We start from the raw sequence: 24,173 nt of genomic DNA on the forward strand, positions 1-24,173 counted from the left end.
TACCAATATATTCTCTCTCCCTCCTCTGTCCATGACCCAACCATCTCCGTCTGGCTTCTCTGAGCTTCTCTCCAAAACATCTACCATGTGCTGTTCCTCTGATAGACTCATTCCTGATCCTCTCCATCCTGGTCACTCCCAAAGAGAACCTGAACATCTTCATCTCTGCAACCTCTAGTTCTGGCTGCTGTCTTTTGGTCATTGGAACAGTTTCTAGTCCAAACATCATCGCTGGTCTCACCACTGTCTTGTACACCTTTCCTTTCCTTCTAGCTGAGTCTTCTATATCTTGGTACCCCTGACACTTTTCTCCACCCATTCCAACCTGCTTGGACCGTCTCTTCACCTCTTTTCCACACTCTCCGTTGCTCTGGAATGTTGACCCTAAGTACCTGAAATCCTCCAGCTTCTCGATCTCCACTCCCTGTAGCCTCACCGTTCCACCCGAGTTCCTCTCATTCACACACATATATTCTGTCTTGCTGCGACTAACTTTCATTCCTCTCCTCTCCAGAGCATACCTCCACCTCTCTAGATGTTCCTCTGCCTGTTGTCTGCTCTCACTACAGATCACAACGTCATCCGCAAACATCATGGTCCATGGGGATTCCTGTCTAACCTCATCTGTCAGCCTGTCCACCACCATTGCGAACAAGAAGGGTCTCAGAGCTGATCCCTGATGGAGTCCCACCTCCACCTTGAACTTCTCTGTTACCCCTACAGCACAGCGTACCAGTGTCTCACAGCTAGCATACATGTCCTGCACCAGTCTAACATACTTCTCTGTCACTCCAGACTTCCCCATACAATACCAGAGCTCCTCTCTTGGCACCCTGTCATATGCCTTTTCTAGGTCTATAAAAACACAATGCAGCTCCCTCTGGCCTTCTCTGTACTTTTCTATTAGCATTCTCAACGCAAATACTGCATCTGTAGTACTCTTCCAAGGCATGAAGCCATACTGCTGTTCACAAATGCTGACTTCTACTCTCAGTCTAGTTTCCACTACTCTTTCCCATAACTTCATTGTATGGCTCATCAACTTTATCCCTCTGTAGTTGCCACAATTCTGCACATCCCCTTTATTCTTAAAAATAGGCACCATCACACTTTGTCTCCATTCTTCAGGCATCTTCTCACTCCTAAGATCCTAGTCAGAAAATCTACTGCTGCCTCTCCTAGACACTTCCACACCTCCACAGGTATATCATCGGGACCGACTGCTTTTCCACTCTTCATCCTCTTCAATGCCTTCCTCACTTCACTTTTACTAATTTGTGCTACTCTGTTGTCTGCAATAGTCACCACTTCTACCCTTGCCTCTCTTTCATTACATTACATTACATTTGGCAGACGCTTTTATATGGCGACTTACAATAGAGGACATAGGGACTGCAAATTCTTTCCTTTTCCACATTCATCAGCTCTTCAAAGTACTCTTTCCATCTTCCCATCACTCTTCTAGCATCTGTCAATACATTTCCCTCTCTGTCCTTAACCACTCGGACCTGTCGTACATCCTTTCCATCTTTATCTCTCTGTTTCGCCAACCTGTAGAGATCATTCTCACCCTCCTTACTATCCAACCGAGCATACAAGTCATCGTACGCCCTTTGTTTTGCCTTTGCTACCTCTATCTTTACCTTACGTTGTATCACCCTGTACTCCTGTCTGTTCTCTTCAGTCCTCTGAGTATCCCACTTCTTCTTTGCGAGCCACTTTCTCTGTATATACTCCTGCACTTCCTCATTCCACCACCAAGTCTCCTCATATACTTTCTACAACAGGCTACAAACCCAAAAACTTCTCCTCCACAGCCATGGACACCTACCTCCTGAACAAGCTCAATGTCTTTCATCCCCAGGCATGTGCTCAGAGCATGAGTGGAGCAGCTCGCTGTGATTTCTACTGACATCTTGAACCTGCCCCTTGCCCGAGCACTTGTGCCAAAATGCTAGACGTTGTTATAAAATGCTGGACAATCACAATGCTTTGACACAACTGCTATTTGTTGACGTCATCTCAGCAGTCAACACCGTCATCCCCTCTAAGGTAATCACTAAACCTGCAGACCTGGGCACCAACACCTCCCTCTGCAACTGGACGATGGACTTTCTGACCAACAGACCATAGTATGTTAGATCAAGCCAAACTTGCTCCACCACCATCACACTCAACACGGGTGTGCCACAAGGCTATGTGCTGAGTGCATTCCTCTACTCTCTCTTCACCCACGACTACAGACCTGTGCAGGATCCAATTCCATCATCAAGTTTGCGGACAACACCACAGTGATTGGTCTAACGATAAGGCAGTCTACAGAGAAGAGGTGCAGCACCTGGCCATGTGGTGCAGCAAGACCAAGGAGCTCATTGAAGACTTCTGGTCGAAATCTTCTTGTCTTGGCAACTGGACTTGAATGTCTTCACCTGGACACGTTTCACCCCTCATTCGAGAGGCTTCTTCAGTTCGAACAAAGAACAATTAGAGCAAAGGATTCGACCCATTTTGTGCAACAGGTGGTGGTTGGATACAGAAATAAGTTGGGTTAACAGAAAGAGGTTTCCGTTAAAGTCTGTCCTTGAGACGAGACGCTGTAGACAAGGGTTCGATTGGAGTAAAACAATCCGTTCAAAGAACACACAGAGTTTATTGAAAATTTCACAAAGACAGCAATCATGGGTGCCCCTGGTTTTTTTTTGTATACTCACTAGTATCAGAGCAAGAAGTGACCTTTGGCTCTGACAGTTTATGTAAATCTAAGTGTACAAAGTACATCAGTGGGATTGATCAATTTTAAGCGCATGCTAGCTGAGCAGACTTTTCAAGCTAAGCATTGCCTGCCGGGAAGCAGTTGTGTTTAAAAAGACAAGCAGTGGTTAAGTTGAGGCCGTCTGGTTTCGTTTTCAAAACTTATATAGAGAAGTGGTGAAGCTAGCCCTGGATATCACAGGTCCATCGTGGCCACTTAGGAAACTGCCAGAAAAGATGAAGAAGGTCTTCAGTGAAATTCATGTTTTGCAAAGCTGTGGCTACACTGGAGCTGATTCACCAGGGCTGCATTTCTGCCCTCGTTGTTGCTTTAACTTTAGTCAACATCACATGAATTGTCTGAAGATGGGGTGGGTGTTGGGCCTGTACAAGGTTCATCAGTGTCAATAAAGCCGTTGAACACCCCCTGTAAGTAAGAATCGAAAAAGCAGAGCGCACCACCGCGCCTTTTGTATTGCTTCTCCGCCCGGTTCATGTCAGCGATGCAGGTCCAAGGTGAGGAGGTGTTTGTCGTCACGCACCACTTGGAGTGATCGGAGGTCCTGCCCCAAATGCCCACAGAGGTGTTGACTGAACGAATGTTGAACACTTTGTAGTCATTGGTCGGACAGTGGGAGGGGTCTGGTTTCTGGCAGCCCCACGTCTGGGCCATCACATCACTATTCACCAACTTGGCGATCTTGACATAAAGATCTGCAAGAACAGCAATACTGCGTTTAAAGACACTGGACGTAACCAGAGTTTTAATCAGACCTCAGAACCACAGACACAAGGACCATCGAGTGTGGTGCCACGTGAATAAGGAGGGACGGTAGAAGGGATTTGTAGAAACAAACCGATTGGTGCAGGAATAATTTGCATTTAATGTGTACATCAATCATACGCAACACCTGCAAAGAAACTGGTTGTTCCTCGAAACCATTCAGAGAACTCTGTTTGCCATGTGTCAGGGAGTGTTGAGCGTGTGAGATACGCATGTGGACAAAGCCTTCCATCTGTCCTCTGCCCGGTTCATCCTTGTCAAATTATCTTATTCAAATTGATCTTGGCGACGTCTTCACTTCAGAACTGAAGAAGCCTCTCAGATGAGAAGTCAAAGGAAGTGAAGAAGGAAGACCTTTTTTGTTGCATTTAGTGATAAAAATAGCACAACATCAGACAGATTTGACCGTTGCACTCAACCCATCATAGATGAACCATGAGCAGGACGCAGCCACTGAACAGCAGTCAGGGGTTCAGTGTCTTCTTCAAGAGAAGAATCTTATCTGCGACGGGATTTTGTGCAAACCATACGATACGCTAATTCACAGCCAAATGGATCAGAGCCGCAGGAGGCTGCGAGGGCAGCGGCGCCACGTATGCTTCAGTGCGACCAGCAAAGGGAACAGAGGACAAGACAAGAATTCTCCATCCACATGCCGTCATGTGTTTATGGTCGCACAACCAACCGCCGTGCCGCATCTCTCTTAGAATGAACGTTATCACCGCCGATTGGGACCACGTTTGTGATTGTCTGAAATCAAACACTTAAATAGTGAACTCTGCATTGGCCTCTAGTGACAACCATGGGAAACATGAAGTACCCATGGGAAGTATGTGGACTATGAAGTTTGATCCAGAAATGCCTGTTTCTGTCTGTGACCTGAGCATAAATGAATGTAAAGCCACTTAAGAGACTGGATATTGTCTGCTGCAGGATCTCCGTCGGTGGAAACCTACGCAGATGTGAGGAGAACATGGAGACTCCACAAAGAAAGGCCCTCTGTGGGAATCAAACCAGAGACTTTCTTGTAAGGAGGCGGAAGCACTGAGCACTGCACTTCTGTGCCATCCAGAGAAGGCAAAAATAACTGATGCATCAGGAATATATGGTTGAGAACAACACAAGAACCTGCTTGATACCTAAAGAACGTACCATATACTGATGTCATTTTAACAATGTGGCTCTACAAGAGTCCTAAATTCCTCACCTTCCGGAATCGGTTTGGACTCTTTTGCGATGCTGTAAACATACTGTGAAATCGACCTCAGCGGTGTGAAGCTATTGGGCGGGGTGTCCTTCTTCCAATTCACGGCGTCATGCAGCTCCAGGTGATGCAGTGGTGTGAGGTCGTAGTCGAAGGTGTAGGCTCCGATGTACTGCAGGTGTTTTCCTGGAAACAGAAAGAGTGTTCCAACAATGGGGTTCTACATACACTCCAGACCAGATGGTGAAGGTCCTTACCTATTAGACTGAACTGGTCATAGTTGAAGGTCACACATGCGAACGTCTGTGCATTAATGAATCCATTTGAAGGGTAGAATTTCTCTGCTGTTCTCCTGTAGGGGAACTGTGGAGTGCTGTGAGTGAGCCACACACCCACACCGTTCAGATCCACCAGCACAACCCCTGCCGATCATAATCATTATCAGTGCTGGTCTCTCAACTCTTAAAATGTCACAAAAATTTTGATGTGGATGATTAATGGACCCCCCCCCCCCCCCATGATGAACTGAAAGACTCCCAGTTTGAAGCCCCATCTTTGGGTAAAAGACAGGTTTTGCTAAGGGACACCCAGCTTCATTTACTGTCCTGACCTCAGTGCTGCTGTCATTCACAGAGCAAAGCTGCAGCCATCACCTTCTTCTTCTCCTATTTCCAAAATGAAAGGCAAAAAAACTTTCTACTCTTATGAATGAAGATGTGTCTTCTACTCACCTTTGCTGTGGCCAAATGTGTCGTGGGCGTTGGCTCCTGGTGGTTGATCACTGTAGCTGATGTATCCAAATGTTGGGGCCTGAGGGACAAGATTGGTGAGCTCTGAGGTGATGAAACATCTGATGGCTGAGTTTCCTCAGTGAATTTATTCAAAGTTCCTGTATACAGAGTGACATGTAAACACCATCATTCTGCGGGACACGAAGAGCGGCGTCAGGGTGTATGCCAGGGCTCCGATTGGGCTGTCGATGGGTTTGTAGCCCGGAACTCCAGGCTTCATCATCTGAACGCCATTGCGGTCCATGTAGACGTATTCTTTTCCAGTAAAGGGCGCTACTCTGGTCCGCTTGTAGATGATGAACCTGTCCAACAAACAGTCACCAGTCATTGTCATGCTGAAAGCAGACCGTATGGTCACCGTGTGCAGATTCAGTCATCAAAGTGGAGACACCAACTGTGGTGAGGTGACATTTGAATAGCGGAAAATAAGTTGCAAGTCTGCTCTGGTATGCAGGGGCGTGTGAACTCACCAGTCAACGGGGTTGTTAGAGTTGTCTTTGCAGCTCACCAGTGCATCTGCGCTCCAGATCATCAGGCAGAGGAGGAGGAGGGTCGGCGGCATGGTGGCCTGCAGCACAGCAGTGCCGTTGTTATGTTATTACGGTCGCACAACTTTGGGACAACCCTTTATTTAAATGTCACAGGCGTCATTTTGAAGGCTGTTTCAAAAGTACTTTTACTCTAAATTCAACAGACAACAAGTCAGCAGTCAACAGATTTCCCCCCCTCGCCAGGAACCTGAAAAGAAGAAGCTGCAAAGCGGTACTATTCTGAGAACGCCACTGTCCACGCGCCAACCCCTGTCCTTCAGATTCCTCTCCCTGAATCGTGATCCGTCCCGGAACACCAGACCTGAAATTCAAGGTTTCTTACCTTCTGTGGAAACTGGGTCTGACGAGTGGAGGCTCAGCGCCCGGCCTTATAGACGGGCGGGTCGGATGGGGGCTGTCGGGGCTACGTGGGTGGGGACGGCCACGTGCAGGCGGTGGCCTCATGGAGCCACGTGCTGGAGGGGACGCTGTTGCAAGCCACCAAAAAGGAACAGAAAAGTAATGTTTGAAAAATTCAGGAGAGTTGATGATTCAGCTAAACCTTGACTTATTTGGTTCCGTAACTCCTATCAAATTCCATTTGTTCCAGCCCCCAGAAACCACATCATTGTGTTTAAGAACAAAAATCTACTTAAAATGTATAACTATATATTATACATTAGTATATATTCTATAATAATATATATTTATTATATCATAACATATATAATAAATGATAAAGTTTATTCAGTGCAAGATGCTTGCGATGCAGGCGAGGGAGGCTCTTTTACTGCTAAACCTAATTGCACCTTTTTTCACTTCACTTAATCTTCTTCTTCTTCTTCACTTGCTTTTGCCTTCTTGCCACGCTTTCCTTGTTTTTACCTACAGGGTGTTTCACTATAAACCTGTCCTAGGAGTTTGCTTCTTCCTCTTTCTTTCAAAAGTGAGTTGGGCAAGTGTTGATATGTAGCGCCAACGCACAACCAGTTGGAGCTTTTTAAGGTGTTTCTTTTCAATAAATCGGCATTTTCTGGCACATTCCCAACATTTCCTTCGTCTCATTCGTAGCGATAACCTCCTTCGCTTTAGTTTCCTGCAAAACCTCCGGACTCTGCTCCCGCCGCTGCTGCTGCAGCTCCTTGAATTCCTCCATCGTCAGATCCTGGTTGTGCTTCTGGTCGAGGTCGTCAGTCTCCTTCATTCACTTGCAGACCCGCGGACTTTCAAACGGACAAAATCTGCCTCGGCCACCAACTCCTCGGGACTGTAATCCTTCAAAGTCCCTTTCGGAAACAACCTCAGGCCACGTTTTCTTCCGTGCAGAGTTTAAGGTCTCCCTTGTAACACTCTGCCAGAACAGGTTGGTAATTCAGCAGCCGGTCATGATCCTGTTGTGTTTCTAAAGGAACTCTCGAAGGGTGAGGTTTATGCTCTCTGTAACCTCAAAGCAGTTCCAGAACAGGTGCTTGGTCGGGAACTTTTTGACATCTGAAATCAGCTGCCGGTCCACAGGCTGCTGGGTAGCGGCGGTGTTGACTGGAAAGTCGAGGGCCTTCATGAACTGAAATTCTGCAGGGATGCCGTCTTCAAGGGTTGGTGTCAGGGATGAGAATGGCTCACAGGGGTATGTTATTTTTCAAACGGTACTTCTTGACGTCAGGACCAAAGGCGCTGTTGACCCGGTCGACAAAGGACTGCCTGGTGACCCACGCCCTCGAGTTTGCTCCCCACATGACCCGCAGTTGTTCTGTCAGTATCTTTGAGACTCTGGGGTTTTTCAGCTGAATTTACGTGTAGCGGCTTCATCTCGCGGTCACCGCTCGCATTTGCGCAGAGTGCAAGGGTTAACCTGTCCTCCAGGGGTTTGTGGCCTGCATGCTCCCCTCTGTCGCTATGTGTGCTCGGCATCGTTTTCCAGAAGAGCCCTGCCTGGTCACAGGTGCAGATTTGCTTGGGGACGCATCCTTGCTTCCTCTCCATGCCTGACCATGGAATTGATGTTGCTCCTCTTTTGAAAGTGACTATGACAGTGGTTCTTAACCCGGGTTCGATCGAACCCCAGGGGTTCGGTGAGTCGGTCTCAGGGGTTCGGCGGAGGTCAAGACACACATTGGTGATGACATCACCGGCCGCAGGCGATCACGCTACATGGCTCGGCCTATCCGTGCTGCGGGGATTTTGGCGCGCTCAGTTGTAGTAACTTGTGACTGTTGTGATGGTACGTCATGTGATTTCTTTCTTCATATCTTAATCCCTTCATACTAATTATGTCGGGCAAAAAAAGAAAGCGGTCGGAAGAACACGTACAATACGGATTCACATGTGTGACGGAAGGCGATTGGAATCGATGTCCTGACTGCATGACTTGCAAAGACAAGGTGAGCAATTCTAGTCCGGCACCGGCAAAACTAAGGGAAGGCTTCCTTCAGCTGCATGGAGATGGGAGCTACAAGAACATAGCGCTTGCTGGATTCAAGGTGAAGGGAGCCAGATTCCATGAAAAGGCTCCTCCGCCTGTTCTTTGTACCCATCGACGAACCGATCCTCCATCCAATAAAGAAGGGTTCGGTGAATGCGCATGTAAAACAGGTGGGGTTCGTCGTGCCGTGCACGGCTTCGTAACGAGCGCACAACCGCACCTCTTTGTTCGACCGAAACGCACAACATCCTACGACGCAACTCGAGCGCACGATGCCCACGTGCACCGGTGGCCACGCGTGCACGAGACTGGTGCACGTACCAAAAAGTACTGCATCCCAAACATACACACTGATACGCGAGTACACAACATGAACACACAACGACGCAGCGCACACGGCTCACGAAGGCTCGGGAGGTCATGGAGGCAGAGAGAGACGGACGCCTTTCACTTCCTCTTCTTCTTCTTCTTCTTCTTCTTCTTCTTCTTCTTCTTCTTGTCCTTCTGCTTTCATTTCTCCCTCTGTGCCCCCAGCTAACCCGGCCTCCACAAACACAGCAGGATCTCCTCGTTTGTGTGGCTTCTCCTGTGCAGATATTCAGGTGGAGGATCCAGGACCATCTCAGGGCCACAGCCTCGCCAGTGGATCCAGGAACAGCCGGAGCTCAACCATGGAGAACCATGGCTTCTGCCCTCGGGCAGCTGGGGCAGCTGGGGCAGATGGGGCAGATGGGGCAGATGGGGCAGATGGGGCAGATGGGTGGCGCTGGAGCAGCTGGGGCAGATGGGGCAGATGGGGCAGATGGGTGGCGCTGGAGCAGCTGGGGCAGATGGGGCAGCTGGACGTCCGGCTCGGATGCTGTCAGGACCAACCAGGGTTCACATCTTCTCCTTTTTCACAGCGGGCAGGAAAGGAGGAGGGAAGGAGCTCCTTCAGAAGAGGAAGTTGCTTCATATGTTCCTCCTTTCCACTTTCTCCAGCTCCTAACACTGTCCAAGACACACACACACACACACACACACACACACACACACACACACACACACGGACACACACACACAAAATGGGCTACTGCAGGAACGCTTTGTCTTCAGGGTAGCTTGGTAGTTGGGAGAAAGCTGGTGGGGAAAGCAGGGCGGGGATTAATTTGCTAGCAGATCACACACACACACACACACACAAACACACACACACACACACACACACACACACACACACACACACACACACACACATATACCCACCTGCTGTTGTAGTTCTACTTTAAGACACTAGGGGGAAGCATTGGATCAGATTCCTGAGGCTATGACTAGTGTGTGTGTGTGTGTGTGTGTGTGTGTGTGTGTGTGTGTGTGTGTGTGTGTGTGTGTGTGTGTGTGTGTGTGTGTGTGTGTGTGTGTGTTGTGTGTGTGTGTGTGTGTGTGTTTTTGCGTCTGTTTTTTTATGTTTTAGTGGCTTCTCCTCGGGTCTGGGGGTCTAGAGATGAGGCCCAAAGCCACTTTCTCCATAACAGCTTCTGGGATCACCAGTGGCTGTAGATGTGACAGCGATGGAGGTCAGAGTCCAGGATCCGGCTCTTCAGTCCTCGTGGTCTCCTTGGTGTTGGACCTCCGAGCGTCTGGAGACGTCTCAGCGCCGCTCCGCTGCAGCTTCAGCTTTTCTTCTTCAGTACGATTCGGTACGATTGTTGGCGAAATCTTCCTGCTCCGGCTCCCGGAGCAGAAGGTGGACGGCTGACGAGCGGGTCCAGGTGCTCGCGCCGGGAAGGACCTGGATCTGGGACCTGGTTCTGGTCCTGGAGCTGGACTTTGCCCTGGAGAACCGAGGACCTTCCCGGCCCCAGGTCTTGTCCACCTGCAGGACCACGTGAGTGCTGGCAGACACCTTTTCATCTTCATCCAGGTGAAGGTTCTGGGTCGGGACCGAGGTTTTTGTTTTCTGACGGTCAGTAAACGCCCCACCGGTCTCAGCCCAGTTGGTGGGTAGCTGATGCAGTAACCCTACACACACACACACACACACACACACACACACACACACACACGTATACACAAACGAATAAAAATATTTTTTCAATTCGACGAATATCGACTTTTTACGTCTTGAAAAGCGCTGAAATATTCATCGGGACGGCCACCATGTTTTATTCATCCAGCGCGGCGGAAAAACAACTAAAAGCAAAATAAAAGGTATTTGAAGTCACACAAGAACAAATTCACATTTAGCAGAATAAGAAGAGGAAGAGGAGTTCTCCTGGAGTTTGAGCCGGTCCTCCTGCTGAAGGAACCTCCTCCACGCTCCCTTCCAGGTTAGCAAGACCAGAATGGAAAGCTTCCCTCCTCCATGTCACCCCTGAAGGAGAGGACTTCCAGGCCCATCCTGGTCTTCTCTGACCATCGCAGCTTTTGTTGGATGACCTCTCAGCACTCATCCAGCTCCAGGATGGTTCCAGGAACCTTCCTCCTCCAGGTGAACCTTCTAGTTGCGCGTTCCCACAGGCAGCGAGGGACCACGGTCGGGACGGTCGGACGTGCGCCTTTAGCTCCGCACTCCAAAACAAACCACCAAAGAAGAGGAAGGGGACGACGACATGGACACCATGGAGTGGAAGCTACCACAGCTTCATGGAATTATAACTATGGCCCATCAGATGGTGGAAGGGCTCTTATCTTCTCCCTGCACTGCTTCTCAACATGAAGAACCCCAGTTGCCGTTGGCTAACTCTTCTTCTGGCCCTGGAAACCCACTGCAGGACTGCAGGACAGAGGAGTTTGGACCTCAAGGAAACATCCGACCGGTGACCCTGATCGCTTTTAAAATGTTGCTCCACAGCACGTAGGAGCTCAGATGGTTCTCGGAGCTGAGGTCCACGGTACGCCTTTCCTCCGCTGTCTGATTTTACGAACAAACGGACCGGTTCCTGAGAAGGTTCAAGGATCTGCAAGAAGCTCCTCAGAGTGAGAAAGAGTCTCCGGACCTCAGACTTCTCTCGTTTCCATCCTGGGAACTTTCATGGGAACTTTGCGATCGCCTCTCCAGATCGTCGTCCTCCAGCGGCCGTGGACCTCGCGCTCAGACCGACGCTCCTCCGTTGGAGGTCGGTGCCACCGCCAACCCCTTTTGGTGACTCCAGCGCCTCGGCCTCGTTCTGAAGGGGTCTCCTCCATCGACGGGGCTCTCGGTACGCTTCACCGGTCAGGTGATCCTCCGACCGAGCCGGAGTTTAAGCCGAAAGCCGCTCTTTCTTCCGTCCCCCTGGAACGTAGAACGTCACATCTACAGAGCTTCTGCGCTCGTCTCCGTCCCGGCGGCTGCATCAAGACTCGGGCAGAAGAACCAGAGGCATCTCTTATTTATACATTTCTTTTATTTTGCGAGCGTGGAGATTGTTGGCGGTGCGAGTGGAAATACCTTTTATTGGAGTTGGATTTAACTCCGGCGGGATGAATAAATCATCCCCGCATCCAAATAATATCCCGGCATGAATATTTCATGGGCTCCGCGTGTAAAAGGCCATTTTTTATCCATTTCAATCCACGCGGAGAGAAACTGCTGCTGCTGCAGGTCCGCCACCCTCCCCCTCCTCCGCCTCCGCCTCCTCCCTGTCGCAGGAAGTGGCTTCCAGTCGGGGGGTTTGTGAACTTCTGCTCAAACAAACGTGTCAACCTGCAGATGTTCCCGTCTGAGGAGCGGAGAACCGAGCGGAGAACCGAACGGAGAACCGAACGGAGAACGTCCCAACGGCCGACGGAGCTCCTCCTCCGGGCGACGGAGCCTTTGAGGAGACTCGGGCGCAGATCTCCTGGACGTCCTCCCGGGCCTCGCCCACGCGCCGCAGGCAAAGCATTGTGGGAATCGACAGGAACCGAAATGCAGGATCTTCTTCCTCCCGACGCTCCTCTGCATCTCCGCACGACGCTGGACTCGGCCGGTTGGTCCAGAAGGTTCCTCCATCTCCACCTGCTGCCCCTGGATCCAGGAACCGCTGGTCGTCCCAAGATGGCGGCTGCATGTTTGATGTGATTGAAAGGGAAACGGGGAGCCTGAGTGTGCATGTGTGTGTGTGTGTGTGTGTGTGTGTGTGTGTGTGTGTGTGTGTGTGTGTGGAGGGAGGCTCTCGGGGCTGCAAGATAAACAGACGCCATGTCTTCTTTTCACACATTCCCCTCCCTGCTGATTTTCAACGCACACACACACACACACACACACACACACACACACACACACCTCCGAGGGTAACACCCCCTCACATGCCCCCCCACCCCCGCCTCGGAGGGAAGGATCACCTCCAAAGCCTGAAGCAGTGAAACCCAACACATCCTGTTCCAGAAGATGGATTTAATTTCTTCTCCCTCTCTCCTTACACACACACACACACACACACACACACACACACACACACACACTCAAAGATATCCTCCTAACACAGACACACATACACAAACAACCAGATGCACCCTCACACACACACACACACACTCAGAAAGATGAACACATGAATGTGTTTGAAGGCGACTCCAAACAGCAGCTTTCAGTCACCAGGAAGTGAATGACGGACCTTCTGGAGATGATCCAGATATTTTCTCCTGAAAATGACAGGTGTCACGCTGTCTATCTCTCTCACACACACACACACACACACATACACACAGATTTGCACAGGCTTGCAGCCTATGAGACATTCGATGACCTCTCTGGCTGTCGTCCAAACAGCCGCCATGTTTGTAGTCTTCTGAAGCCGTTGCTCTTCCTGTTGCTGGCAGCGCTGGACGTCGCGGCGCCCCCTAGTGGACGCTCTGCTGGACCTTCTCTGCAGCCCAGAGACATCAAGGACATCAAGGATGACTGGAGGGACGCTTAGACCAGCCATCACACACACACTCACACACACACACATGCTGATACACACACATAGAATAATACACTCAAGCACACACTGATGCACTCACACAGACTGATACACGCTCAGACTGATACACACACACACACATACACACATAAACACACTGATGGATGAAACCTGTTCTTCTCTCCATCTGTGTTTCCTTTGAACACACACACACACACACACACAGACATGCACACAGGCTTCCTGCTCTTCTATGGAACCAGTTTGCTGAAGATTGAAGGACGTGACGTGAAGATGAGACAAACATCTCCTGGTCCTCTGGTTCCAGGTGAAGACCACGTCAGGAGCCGTCCTCCTCCAGGTGAACCCGAGCTCCTCCGGTCCTTCTGGCCCGCTGCTAGAGGCGTCGCCATGGTAACAGGGTTCCTCTCCAGGTGATGGCAGACGGTCGTTGGGAGGATTTGGTAACAGGAAGCGTGACGTCTAGCGGCGGGACGGGAAGACGCTCCGTCTCGGGTCTGCTGGACCCGGTCCGAGGGTTTGGTCCAGCACCGCTGATGATGGCGTCCGTCGGCGTTTGGCCGCCGCCGCCGTATCTCCTCCGGCTCCTCGGAGCGCCTGCTCGCCGTGATAACCACGGTCTCACATCCTGGGATGATTCGGTCAACAGTTTAATCGATTTGGCCGCCGCTTAATGATTTCTTCTTCTACAGCTCTGCTGTGTGTGGTGTGTGTGTGTGTGTGTGTGTGTGTATGAACACTAAGGGACCATTCAGATTTCCTGATCTTGATCCTCCTCCTGGTTCCACAGTGGAACACAAGCTGGTCCCTGGAGCCTTGCAAGACACACACACACACACACACACACACACACTGGTGGAGGTCTGGGGGAGGAGCCTCCAATCCCAGGGATGAACAGGTTTCAGGAGGTTCTCCGTGAGGCCGGATTGCGGGACAGGGACGGTTGTCACGGCAGCAGCCGGTCCGTCTCCATCACAGTTTGCTCAAAGCGGCGCCGCGGGACGTGGCCATTAAGAGAATAGTGAATTATTCACGGGGCGACATCTGGCCGCCATCGCCGCCGTCGCCAACCGTCGGCCGGGATGTTCGGCCGCCGTCTGTTGGCGGGAAGAAGACGAAGGGCGCAGGAGGAGGAGGAGGCCGGCGGCGGTGGGACCGCCGGGGCGCCCTGGAGACACCGACTCACGGAAACCCTCATCCGTCCGTCCGAAGTCCCGGTTCCCGATCTCCACACGTCCTCCTTCTCCTCCGTGGATGTCAGACGAGAAGGAAGCCTTCCTGCAAATCTGTCACGGAGGAGCCTGAAGGTCCGGCGGGTCACCTGATGTCACCTCATCCCGGTTGGTCCTCATCTATGGACTATTGGAGATCTTATCGGTGGCGTGTTGGAGGTCCATCAGTGGTTCATAGAGGTCTGTCGGCAACATCCAGGGCACAACCTGGGAACGTTCCAGAACATCCGGAGAACATTCAGGTAACATCGGGATGCACATTTTCTCGATCGCTTCTCACGGACACGTGCGAGCATCTGTCACACCACATGCGATGTTCTGCAAAATCTAGAAAAAGTGTCCAAACACTCATACACACACACACACACACACACACACACACACACACTTGTGTGCTTCCTCGTCCGTCCAGCAGGAGGCGCTGCGGCTGCCTGAGAACTCTTCTGGTCATTATCGCTGATTGCAGCTCATTATCCTCCAACATGACTCACCTCCTCTTTATCTCCCTTACCTTGCTTTTGGAGCCTCCTTCTCTTCCACCTTCTCCTCATTGTTTCTCTGAGTTCCCCCAATACACACACACACACACACACACACACACACACACACACACATACACACACACCTCTCCTACTCTTCCTCCTCCTCTCCAGCTCACAGCAGCGTGAACAAGTGTGAGTTTAACACCACATGACTGGAAATCTATGACCCTTGGTTTGATCCACACTTTGGAGGACCACACACACACACACACACACACACACACACACACACACACACACACACACACACACACACACACACACACACACATATCTACAGATACGCACGCACACAGACGTTCGTACACACGCACACACACACATCTGTGTCAGGCAGGGACAGACAGAGAGATGAAGGTCAAAGACTCGCCTCGCAGCCAATCAGCATCCTCCAGAGACTGTGTGTGTATGTGTGTGTGTGTATGTGTGTGTCTGTAGATATGTGTGTGTGCATGTGTGTGTGAGTGTGTGTGTGAGAGAGAGAGAGCAGTCAGTAAACAAGATGGGGGAAGCTGCTGCTGCTGCTGCTGCTGCTGCTGCTACTTTTGGGGTTTGGTGTGACTTTTCACGAAGCGTTTGTTGATCTGCAAAGATGGAACCCCAGACGGAGAAGGTTGTTGATCCGAAGCAGGAAACCTCCTTTACGTCTCATTACATTGCATTATAGTCATTTGGCAGATGCTTTTATTCAGTCGACGAAGATCCGGAGTACCAGTGGTCGCAAGTCAGAAGTGACGTGGCCTTCTCAGATCCATATTGATACATACCGTATCTTCAGGACCATAAGGTGCAAGGCGCTAAAAAGCTCAGTCTCAGTGATGTGTGCCATTACTGTATTTAACTCACATATAAGGCGCGCCTGATTATAAGGCGCGGGTTTTATATCCAATCCACACCACACTTCCCCCCTTAACGTTCTCATGGTGTTCTCTACTACGTCCGCCTTACAGCAACAACACACACACACAAGCATACAAGTCTGCGTATTTAGAACAGTGCGGGAGCTAAAGTGAGTTTGGTATTCACATTTTTCTACCGGTAATCGTCATCCATCGAACCCATGGAAGTCCTCATCCTCTGTTTCTGATTTGCACAGCTGCGCTAAATCTCCATCAAACATGCCAGCTTCACTTTCTTCACTGTCAGAGTCACTTTCCTCGGAAATGATGCCGGCTTTTGCGAAAGCTGGAACAACAGTGCCGGCGGACACGTGAGCCCGAGCATCTTCGATCCAATCGCAAATTGTAGCATAACTGGCCATGCGCTGCCTTCCACTCTTAGTGAAACTGTGGTCTCCAAGAAGACTTTTCGTACCCCATTATGCGTCTCGCTACCGTGCTGGTCCACTTCTTCTCCACAGTGACTCACCGGGATGTTGAACGTGAGCAGCACCTCGTCCATGTCGGTGATGTGGCTGGATGTGTTTGTCTGCCATGTTTACAGGGTTGTTAAAACAACGATGTTCTGCATAACGCACATACCCTTTCTTTTATATACAATCAACGCCCACACTTTCCCCATAACGTTCTCATGATCTTCTCCACTACGCGCTGCAGGGCGCGCCGCACATTTTGAAGAACATCTAAGACTTTTATGTGCGCCTTATAGTCGTGAAAATACATTCTTTTACTTTTTCTGAGGGTTTTGGGCCTGAGTGTGATTAGTAGGGTAGTGCTCAGTGAAGAGGTGTGTTTCCCTCCTCCAAGGGTTTCTCCAGGGGTGGACATGAACTTACCGTGGATCCTTCACCCACATGGACCTCCAGCTCTGCTCCGTGGTCTTCTGATGTTCTCTGGCTGCAGGACAAGGCCGGAGGTTGGAACCATGTGAACTCATGTATGGATTTGGAAGTCGAGTGAAGGACACACACACACACACACACACACACACACACACACACACACACACACACACACACAGCACCCCCTGCTGGTGGAGGCCAGGATGCAGACGTTGGCACTGAGCGCCGACCCTTGTTTGTGCTGCGGGTGTACAAGGTCAGAGCGGCGATGCCGGCGACGCCTGCGGGGACGAGCTGCAGCTGCCGGTGATTCATCATCTCACCCCCCTTCAGAGCTGTGGACCAACATGTCAGCGGCGCTGGAGCCGGAGCTGGAGCCGGAGCTGGAGCTGGAGCTGGAGCTGGAGCTGGAGACGGTCGGAGTCCGACCTGCACGATGGCCATATCCATCACCTGGACCGACGGCGCGCCCACTCAGCCCGCCTGGGGAGGGAAGAAAGGCCTCCTCGTGTTCGAAGTCACCATGAATGTGCAGAACCGCGTGACCTCCTGATGTTCATCCATTCGTGATCCTCCTGGCCGACTCGCGGGTTGTGGGCGGAGCCAGGCACAGAGAGGCGGGGCTTAATCTGAAGTTCCTGGAGCAAGTAACAGGACTCAAGATGGAGCCTTGAGGGACTCCTCCAGATGGACCAAGCCGAGAAATCAGGTCCCAAAAGGAAACAATACAACAGGAAAACAGGGAAACTGATGGGACTTCAGCAGGTGGCAGAAGACAAGAAGCTTTGGAGAGCATCATCTGAATGTCAGCAAGACATGAGCCGTAATTTAAGGAACATTGACTTCTTCTTTTCCACCACAGGCAGATGCTTCGCTGGTGGTCTGAGGCCACGGCCCGTCATCTGCTGATACGTCCTGGTCACCGAGCTGCCAGGCTGCTGCTGCTGCTGCTGCAGAAAGCCTGAGCGCCTTCATCCCGGTCACGTGAGGCGTTCTGCCACTCGCCAGCATTATTGGAAAATAATCCGTTCACCTTGGCGGAGGTGGTGGTGGTGGTGGTGGGGGGACGCTCGCACGCCCCCCGTCATTTGTCACCTTAATTACGCCCGTGCTGACAAGACGCTGCGGATCACGTCAGCATCTTTGTGGAAGACCTGGCCCCCGCCTGCTGCAGCTGCGAGTGAAAGATTAGACCCTCTGTGGGGGGCGGGGGTGCCATTTTGTTTGACTGGCTCAGAGGCTGCACCATCAATATCTGCATCCATGCTAAATGCCAGGGCAGCACTCCGTCAGCTGGAGGTGCTGCAGGAACTGCAGCGCCGCCAGAGAGGTCATCTGCTCCCCACCGACAAGACTCCGGAGGGTAGACAGGAAACGGCCACGGGTGGCGGCGTTTTTTTCTCGGGTGGACAAAATGTTTTATGAGGTTTGACGAGATTTAGCTTCACCATGGAGACATGGCGGCTGCACGCTGGGCAAGAGAGGACGTCATGTAGTGCCCGAATGACCAGACACCAGAGCCCAAACACACTCAGTGAAAATGTTAATGAGACCAGAGCAAGTGGCCTGGAGCTCGAAGGACCACAGGAAAAACTGTGGTCTGAAGGTCAGGTGACCACAGCACGTGGCCTCGAAGTCATAATGCAACAGGGAGTTGCCTGGAGGTCAAGAGACCACAGGAGGTTGCCTTGAGACCTAGAGAGCACATTAAGTGACCTTGAGGTCACAAGACCACAGGGGGGTTACCTGGAGTTAAGAAGACCCCCGGAAGTAGCCTAGCGGTCAGAAGGGCACTAGAAGTGGTCTGACGGTCAGGAGGTCACAAGAAGGGTTCTAGAGGCTGGTAGACCACGGCGGTTGCCTGGAGGCTAGAAGACCACGGGAAGTGGCCAGGAGGCCATGAGCCCACAGGCGGTAGCCTGGAGGTCAGAAAGCCACAGGATGTTGTCTGGAGGTCAGGAGGCCTCAGGAAGTGGCTGATCAGACCTTCTGTTTATTTAGTTCACGGGTTGGCAGTTAAGTTTGACAAAATACAGCTCCACCCCGGAGACTCCCCAGCGGAGGCCGCTGCCTCGTCCTTCACTGCCGGTCACCCTGCGCGCTTCTCGCCGCGCAAATCCTGCGCAGGGTATTTTCGGACCCGCCGCCCGGCTCAAATCCAATTTCATGCTGCTTTCGCTGCTCTGTGCCGCGTCACGCTGCTAATCGAATATCTTCTCCATGTTGCTACGGCGACGGAGCCGCTTCCTGCTCGTCTCTTTGTCGCCGCCGCCGCCGGTCCACTATCGACAAGGAGAACCAGAAATGATCGTGAAACCGGGAAGAAGTGATTGAAGACGCCAGCGGAAGTCAATTTATCTTCAGCGGGGAAGGGTTCCAGAATAAACCCCGCAGATCAGAAGCAGCCTTCTTCTCCACCGTTAGCAGGGAAGACTTCGTGGAAGCCCGGGACCGGCCCGCTCCTAATTATCCTGATTGACGAGGCGGTGGCTCGTTTCCAGTTTTAGCTCCGGGCTGCTTGTTGCGGCGCAGATGTTCCCGGCGACGCTAACGACGCTCCCTTCTGCCGCAGCTTCCCGGTAAACAAACGTGCGGCGCGGAGAACCATGAAGCCACGGCGGGTCCTCGCAAACCCCCGGAGAACATCTCGACGGAGACGCCGCCATGAAGGCTTCATTATCTTCTCGTTTCATCACCGCCGAACGGCGACGCTCGGAGCTTCGGCTTTCGCGTCCGCCGAGCGGCCCGGGCTGACGGCCCTCCGTCGTAACCACGGCAACCGCCTGGATTCCGGCCGCGGCGGTTTGGCGGACCCTCTGAGAGCATCATGTAGGGGTGGAGGGACGGGTGAGGAGAGCGGAGGAGCCACCACCGCCTGAAGGTCCGGCAGATGTTTGATCCCCTCGGAGGAGGAGGAGGAGTCCGCTCGGGTTCCTCTTCCCAAAGAGACTCCAGTAGTAGGGTTGGCTGCGTTGCCATGGTGACATTGCCTCTTCTGGTCTGAGCAGGTCCTCATCGGTCCATGTGGATCCTCCTTCTCCGACCCTTTGATGTGTTGGTCTGAACGTTCATGTCATTGATCCTCAGGCTTTGGTCTGCTGGAGTCATCATCCGTTCATCCATCGACCCAACCTTCCATCCAGCCATGCATCCATGCATGACGTCTCCATGGTATCCATCTGCTCCCCGATTGGCTAAAATGAAGGCGAGGTCAGGGAGCTCCTCTAGAAGAGGGGTTGGAACCAGGACCGGAGAACCAGGAGAACCAGGAGAACCAGGAGAACCAGGAGAACCAGGAGAACCAGGAGTTTAGAAGCAGGAGGACTGAAGTGAACAGGGCGGGTGTGACGAGCAGGACGTCCTTGTTTGAGGACGTCTTGTCCAGACATCTCCTTGTCGGGTTCTAAAGCAGATAATCCAGTCAGAGAACCAGGAGACAAAGCCCCCCAACACACACACACACACACACACACACACACACACACACACACACACACACACACACACACACTCAAACACACACCAGAAATAAAAGCCTTACAGGGAATCGATCAATACGTATTGATCCTACAAGATATTAAGTTTGTCCATTCAATTAGGCGGCGGCAGGATGGAGCTGTTCCTCCGTCACAGCCTGCATCTCACCTTCTCAGCTCCTCACCTTCTCACCTTCTCTGCATCTCACCTTCTCAGCTCCTCACCTTCTCAGCTTCTCAGCTTCTCAGCATCTCAGGTTCTCCACCACCAGGGTGGACCTTGGGGGTGAGGTGGGGTGGGATCTCCACACCCTGGTTCCTCACATGCTGTCAGTTATTCATGTTCTGGTAATGTATTGTTCCTTAGAGAAGGTTCTTCACTGTAGTTCTGCGTAATCCTCAGGGTTCTCCTGCCCCCCTGGTGTCCTTGGAGTCTGAACCCCCCCGAAGGATTCATCCAATTAAAGTCAATGACATGCTTGATTAAAACTCCGGAACCTTCTGTTCTCCAGCTTTGGACGTCTGTCTGATCCGTCCTCCACGCCGGTTCCTCAGGGACCTCCATCACCCCTTCATCCTCCACATCTACTCACCCCTCCATCATCCTTCACATCATTTGTCGATCATCTGTTCATGATCCGTTCCTCCTCCAGTCGCCCGTTCATCCCGTTCCCACCAAAAGCTTCGGCTAGCATAGCATCAGGTTAGCGTCGCTGCTCCTCAGGAAGGCCAGGCGTCGACCGGCCACTTCTCCTCCTTCTCTTCCTCCTCCTGTTCTTCTTCTCCAGATGTTTGGTCCTGCTGATGGTTGGGGTCGTGACGCCTCCCTCCCTTCCCCGGACGGAGCTCCAAACAAGGAGGTCCATCCTGGAAGCCGCTCTTCTCCTTCCCGAGTCCCCGCCGACCGGATGACGCCTAGCAGGTGCCGGACCAGAACATGGTTTCATCCGTCCCTCCGGACCAGAACACCATTTTCCAGGTGACAATCTGGAAACATCTCCGGAGGTGTGAACCTGCCGCCAAGGAAACACCTGGTGTGAGCCAGCCGCAGGGGAACATCTCAGGAGGTGCCAACTAGAAGCCATGGGAACATCTGAGACCGCTCCTCCACGGAGCAGGAAGATCTCCGCCACGTCATGTCTTATTGACCGCCGGGATTGCGTTTCCACGGCGATGGAGGGCCGTGAAGCGGCCGTTAACTGCGTGCGATTGGCCGCCGCGCCCGGGAGTGTATCCGGTGCCGGCCGAGGCGTGAAGCTGCGCCGCGGCGGGCAGAAGATCCATGACCATTAAATATTCACCCCCCCTCACCGCCATCTTCATCAATTCCAGCCGTGGACGTTCTCTGCACCTTCTCCGCCCCAGACGGCCAATCAGCAGCCAGTAATGGAGTCACCATCGATCTGCTGACGGCCGGCAGGCACGCCGTAAAACAACAACACACAACCAGAGTGTGAGTGTGAGTGGCTGCGTGTGTGTGTGTGGGTGTGTGTGTGTGTGTGTGGGGGTGCGTGTGTGTATGTGGGTGGGTGTGCATGTGTTTGAATTTGTGTGTGTGTGTGTGTGTTTGTGCTTGTACGTGTGCATGTGTTTGAATTTGTGTGCGTGTGTGTGTTTGTGTCTGGGTGGGTGTGCGCGTGCATGTGTGCTTGAGTGAGTGTGTGTGTGTGTGTGCTTGTGTGTGTGCATGTGTTTGAATTTGTGTGTTTGTGTGTGTGTGTGTTTGTGCTTGTACGTGTGCATGTGTTTGAATTTGTGTGTGTGTGTGTGTTTGTGTCTGGGTGGGTGTGCGCGTGCATGTGTGCTTGAGTGAGTGTGTGTGTGTGTGTGCTTGTATGTGTGCATGTGTTTGAATTTGTGTGTCTGTGTGTGTATGTGTGTGTGTGTGTGTGTGTGTGTGTGTGCTTGTGTGTACGAAAATGTTTGTGTGTTTTTAGATATTTTGAGGTGTTTCTGAGTTGTGTGTCTGTAGTTGTGTGCTTGAGCCTGCAGTTGTGTGTTTGTGTGTCTCTGGTTATGAGTCTGTAACTGTGGGTTTGTTTGTCTGTTGTTGTGTGTGTGTGTGTGTGTGTGTGTGTGTGTGTGTGTGTGTGTGTGTGTGTGTGTCTGTAGTTGTCTGTCTTCAAACCAGTGACTCATTAAACCAATATTTTTAACTCCAGACTTGATGAGTCACTGGATCCACCAGCTGGTCTTCACCAGGAGCTTCACACTCCTCCTTCTTCTTATCCTCCTCCTTCTCCTCCTCCTTCTTCACACTCCTCCTCCTTCTCCTCTCCCCACTGGTCCTCCTGGTTCAGGGGTCCACAAGATGCTGCAGACGTGAGCAGATGAACTCATTAACCACTTAACTAATGAGCCAAGGATCTGCAGGAGGAGCTGCTCTTCAGATGATCTGAGGTGAGGCGGTGGAACTGACACTGCCCCGTATCGCCGTGGCAACAAGGAACCACCAGCGGGAACCAGAACATAACATCTCAATGGGAAGTTTAAGGAGATCACACACACACACACACACACACACACACACACACACACACACACACACACACACACAACAACAGACAAACAAACCCAAAGTTACAGACTCATAACGAGAGACACACAAACACACAACTACAGACAAACAACTAAGAAACACCTCCAAATATCTAAAAACACACAAACATTTTTGCACACAAACACACACACACACACACACACACACACACACACACACACACACACACACACACACACACACACACACACACACACACACAGAGTTAAATGTATCCAGCTGGATGCTCCAGAAAGGGGCGGGGCTTCACCTGTCATGGGGGCACAGCTTCATATGTCATGGGGGCGGGGCTTCACTTGTCATGGGGGCGGGGCTTCACTTGTCATGGGGGCGGGGCTTCACCTGTCATGGGGGCGGGGCTTCACCTGTCACCACCACCCTGTCACCTGTGTGTGTGTCAGCAGGCGAGTAGCAGATCTGGTTTAGGACCTGGAAGAGGGCCATGAGAAGGTCCTGAGGGTCAGGGTGCCTCAGGAGGAGGCAGGAGGTCTGGATGTTCTGCGCTCACAACCTTCTGGGTTCATTACATTTTATCCAAAGCGACTTGAAAAAGTGCAATTCAGTCACAGAAGATCCGAAGCACCAGAGGTTGGAGGTCAGAGGTCACCATCTGGATGCTCTGGATGCTCTGCTGCCTCCTTCAGGGGGGTGCGGTGGACCATCATCACCATCTGATGTTCTCCGTGAGGACCTGCTCCACCTGGACACACGGACCAGAGGTCCTGCTGTCTGAGCAGTATTGATCGGCCGTCGGTGATCAGCGTCTGATTGGAGGAACCTTCTCGGAGTGGAGGTGATCGATCAATAATACCTGACCTGTTTTCTCCAACCCTTCAGTCATCTTCTACACCCGAACTCCCAGGTGGAGGAGGAGATGGAGGAGGAGGAGGAAGGCTTGCGGAAGAAGCAGCTCCATCACAAGTTCACTGATGTGAATGAACCAGATCCTTGGAGAAGACCTTATTTCCAGGTTCCTGTGACGTCTCTCCTCCTTCTCCACCTCCTCCTGGACCTCCTGAACCTCCAGGACCTCCTGAAGCTGCTGCTCCAGTGGCGTCTCTCTGGCTCCTGCAGAGGGTGAGGATCAATTCATGAGGCTCCCACTGAACTTCTCCAGAACTTCCTCCATTTCTCCTTTTCCTACATTCACCCCCCCGAGTCTGCAAGAAGCTGCAGGTTCCTGAGGTTCCTGCAGGATCTCTGCGCTCCAACAGCCTGAGAACATGTAAACACAGCGTTTATTCAGGGACGCAGGAGCTGCTGGAGGGG

General features: G+C 51.8%; 1 protein-coding gene across 1 annotated transcript; it reads right to left on the reverse strand.

Annotated features, from left to right (window-relative positions):
- Positions 1 to 2,632: 2,632 nt before the first annotated feature.
- On the reverse strand, positions 2,633 to 6,119 carry LOC147235132 (deoxyribonuclease-2-alpha-like). The gene is made up of 6 exons (XM_086144681.1): positions 6,001 to 6,119; positions 5,655 to 5,832; positions 5,471 to 5,549; positions 4,997 to 5,161; positions 4,743 to 4,925; positions 2,633 to 3,465 (listed from the first exon to the last, which is right to left on the reverse strand). The coding sequence occupies exons 1-6, from the start codon at positions 6,090 to 6,092 to the stop codon at positions 3,089 to 3,091; spliced, it is 1,074 nt and encodes a 357-aa protein (XP_086000807.1). The 5' UTR covers positions 6,093 to 6,119; the 3' UTR covers positions 2,633 to 3,088.
- Between the last annotated feature and the right edge of the window lie 18,054 nt (positions 6,120 to 24,173).

This window comes from Fistularia commersonii, chromosome 4 (assembly GCF_037954325.1).
Source record: "Fistularia commersonii isolate RoL2024-O1a breed Wild chromosome 4, RoL_Fcom_v1.0, whole genome shotgun sequence".
NCBI classification, from domain to species: domain Eukaryota; kingdom Metazoa; phylum Chordata; class Actinopteri; order Syngnathiformes; family Fistulariidae; genus Fistularia; species Fistularia commersonii.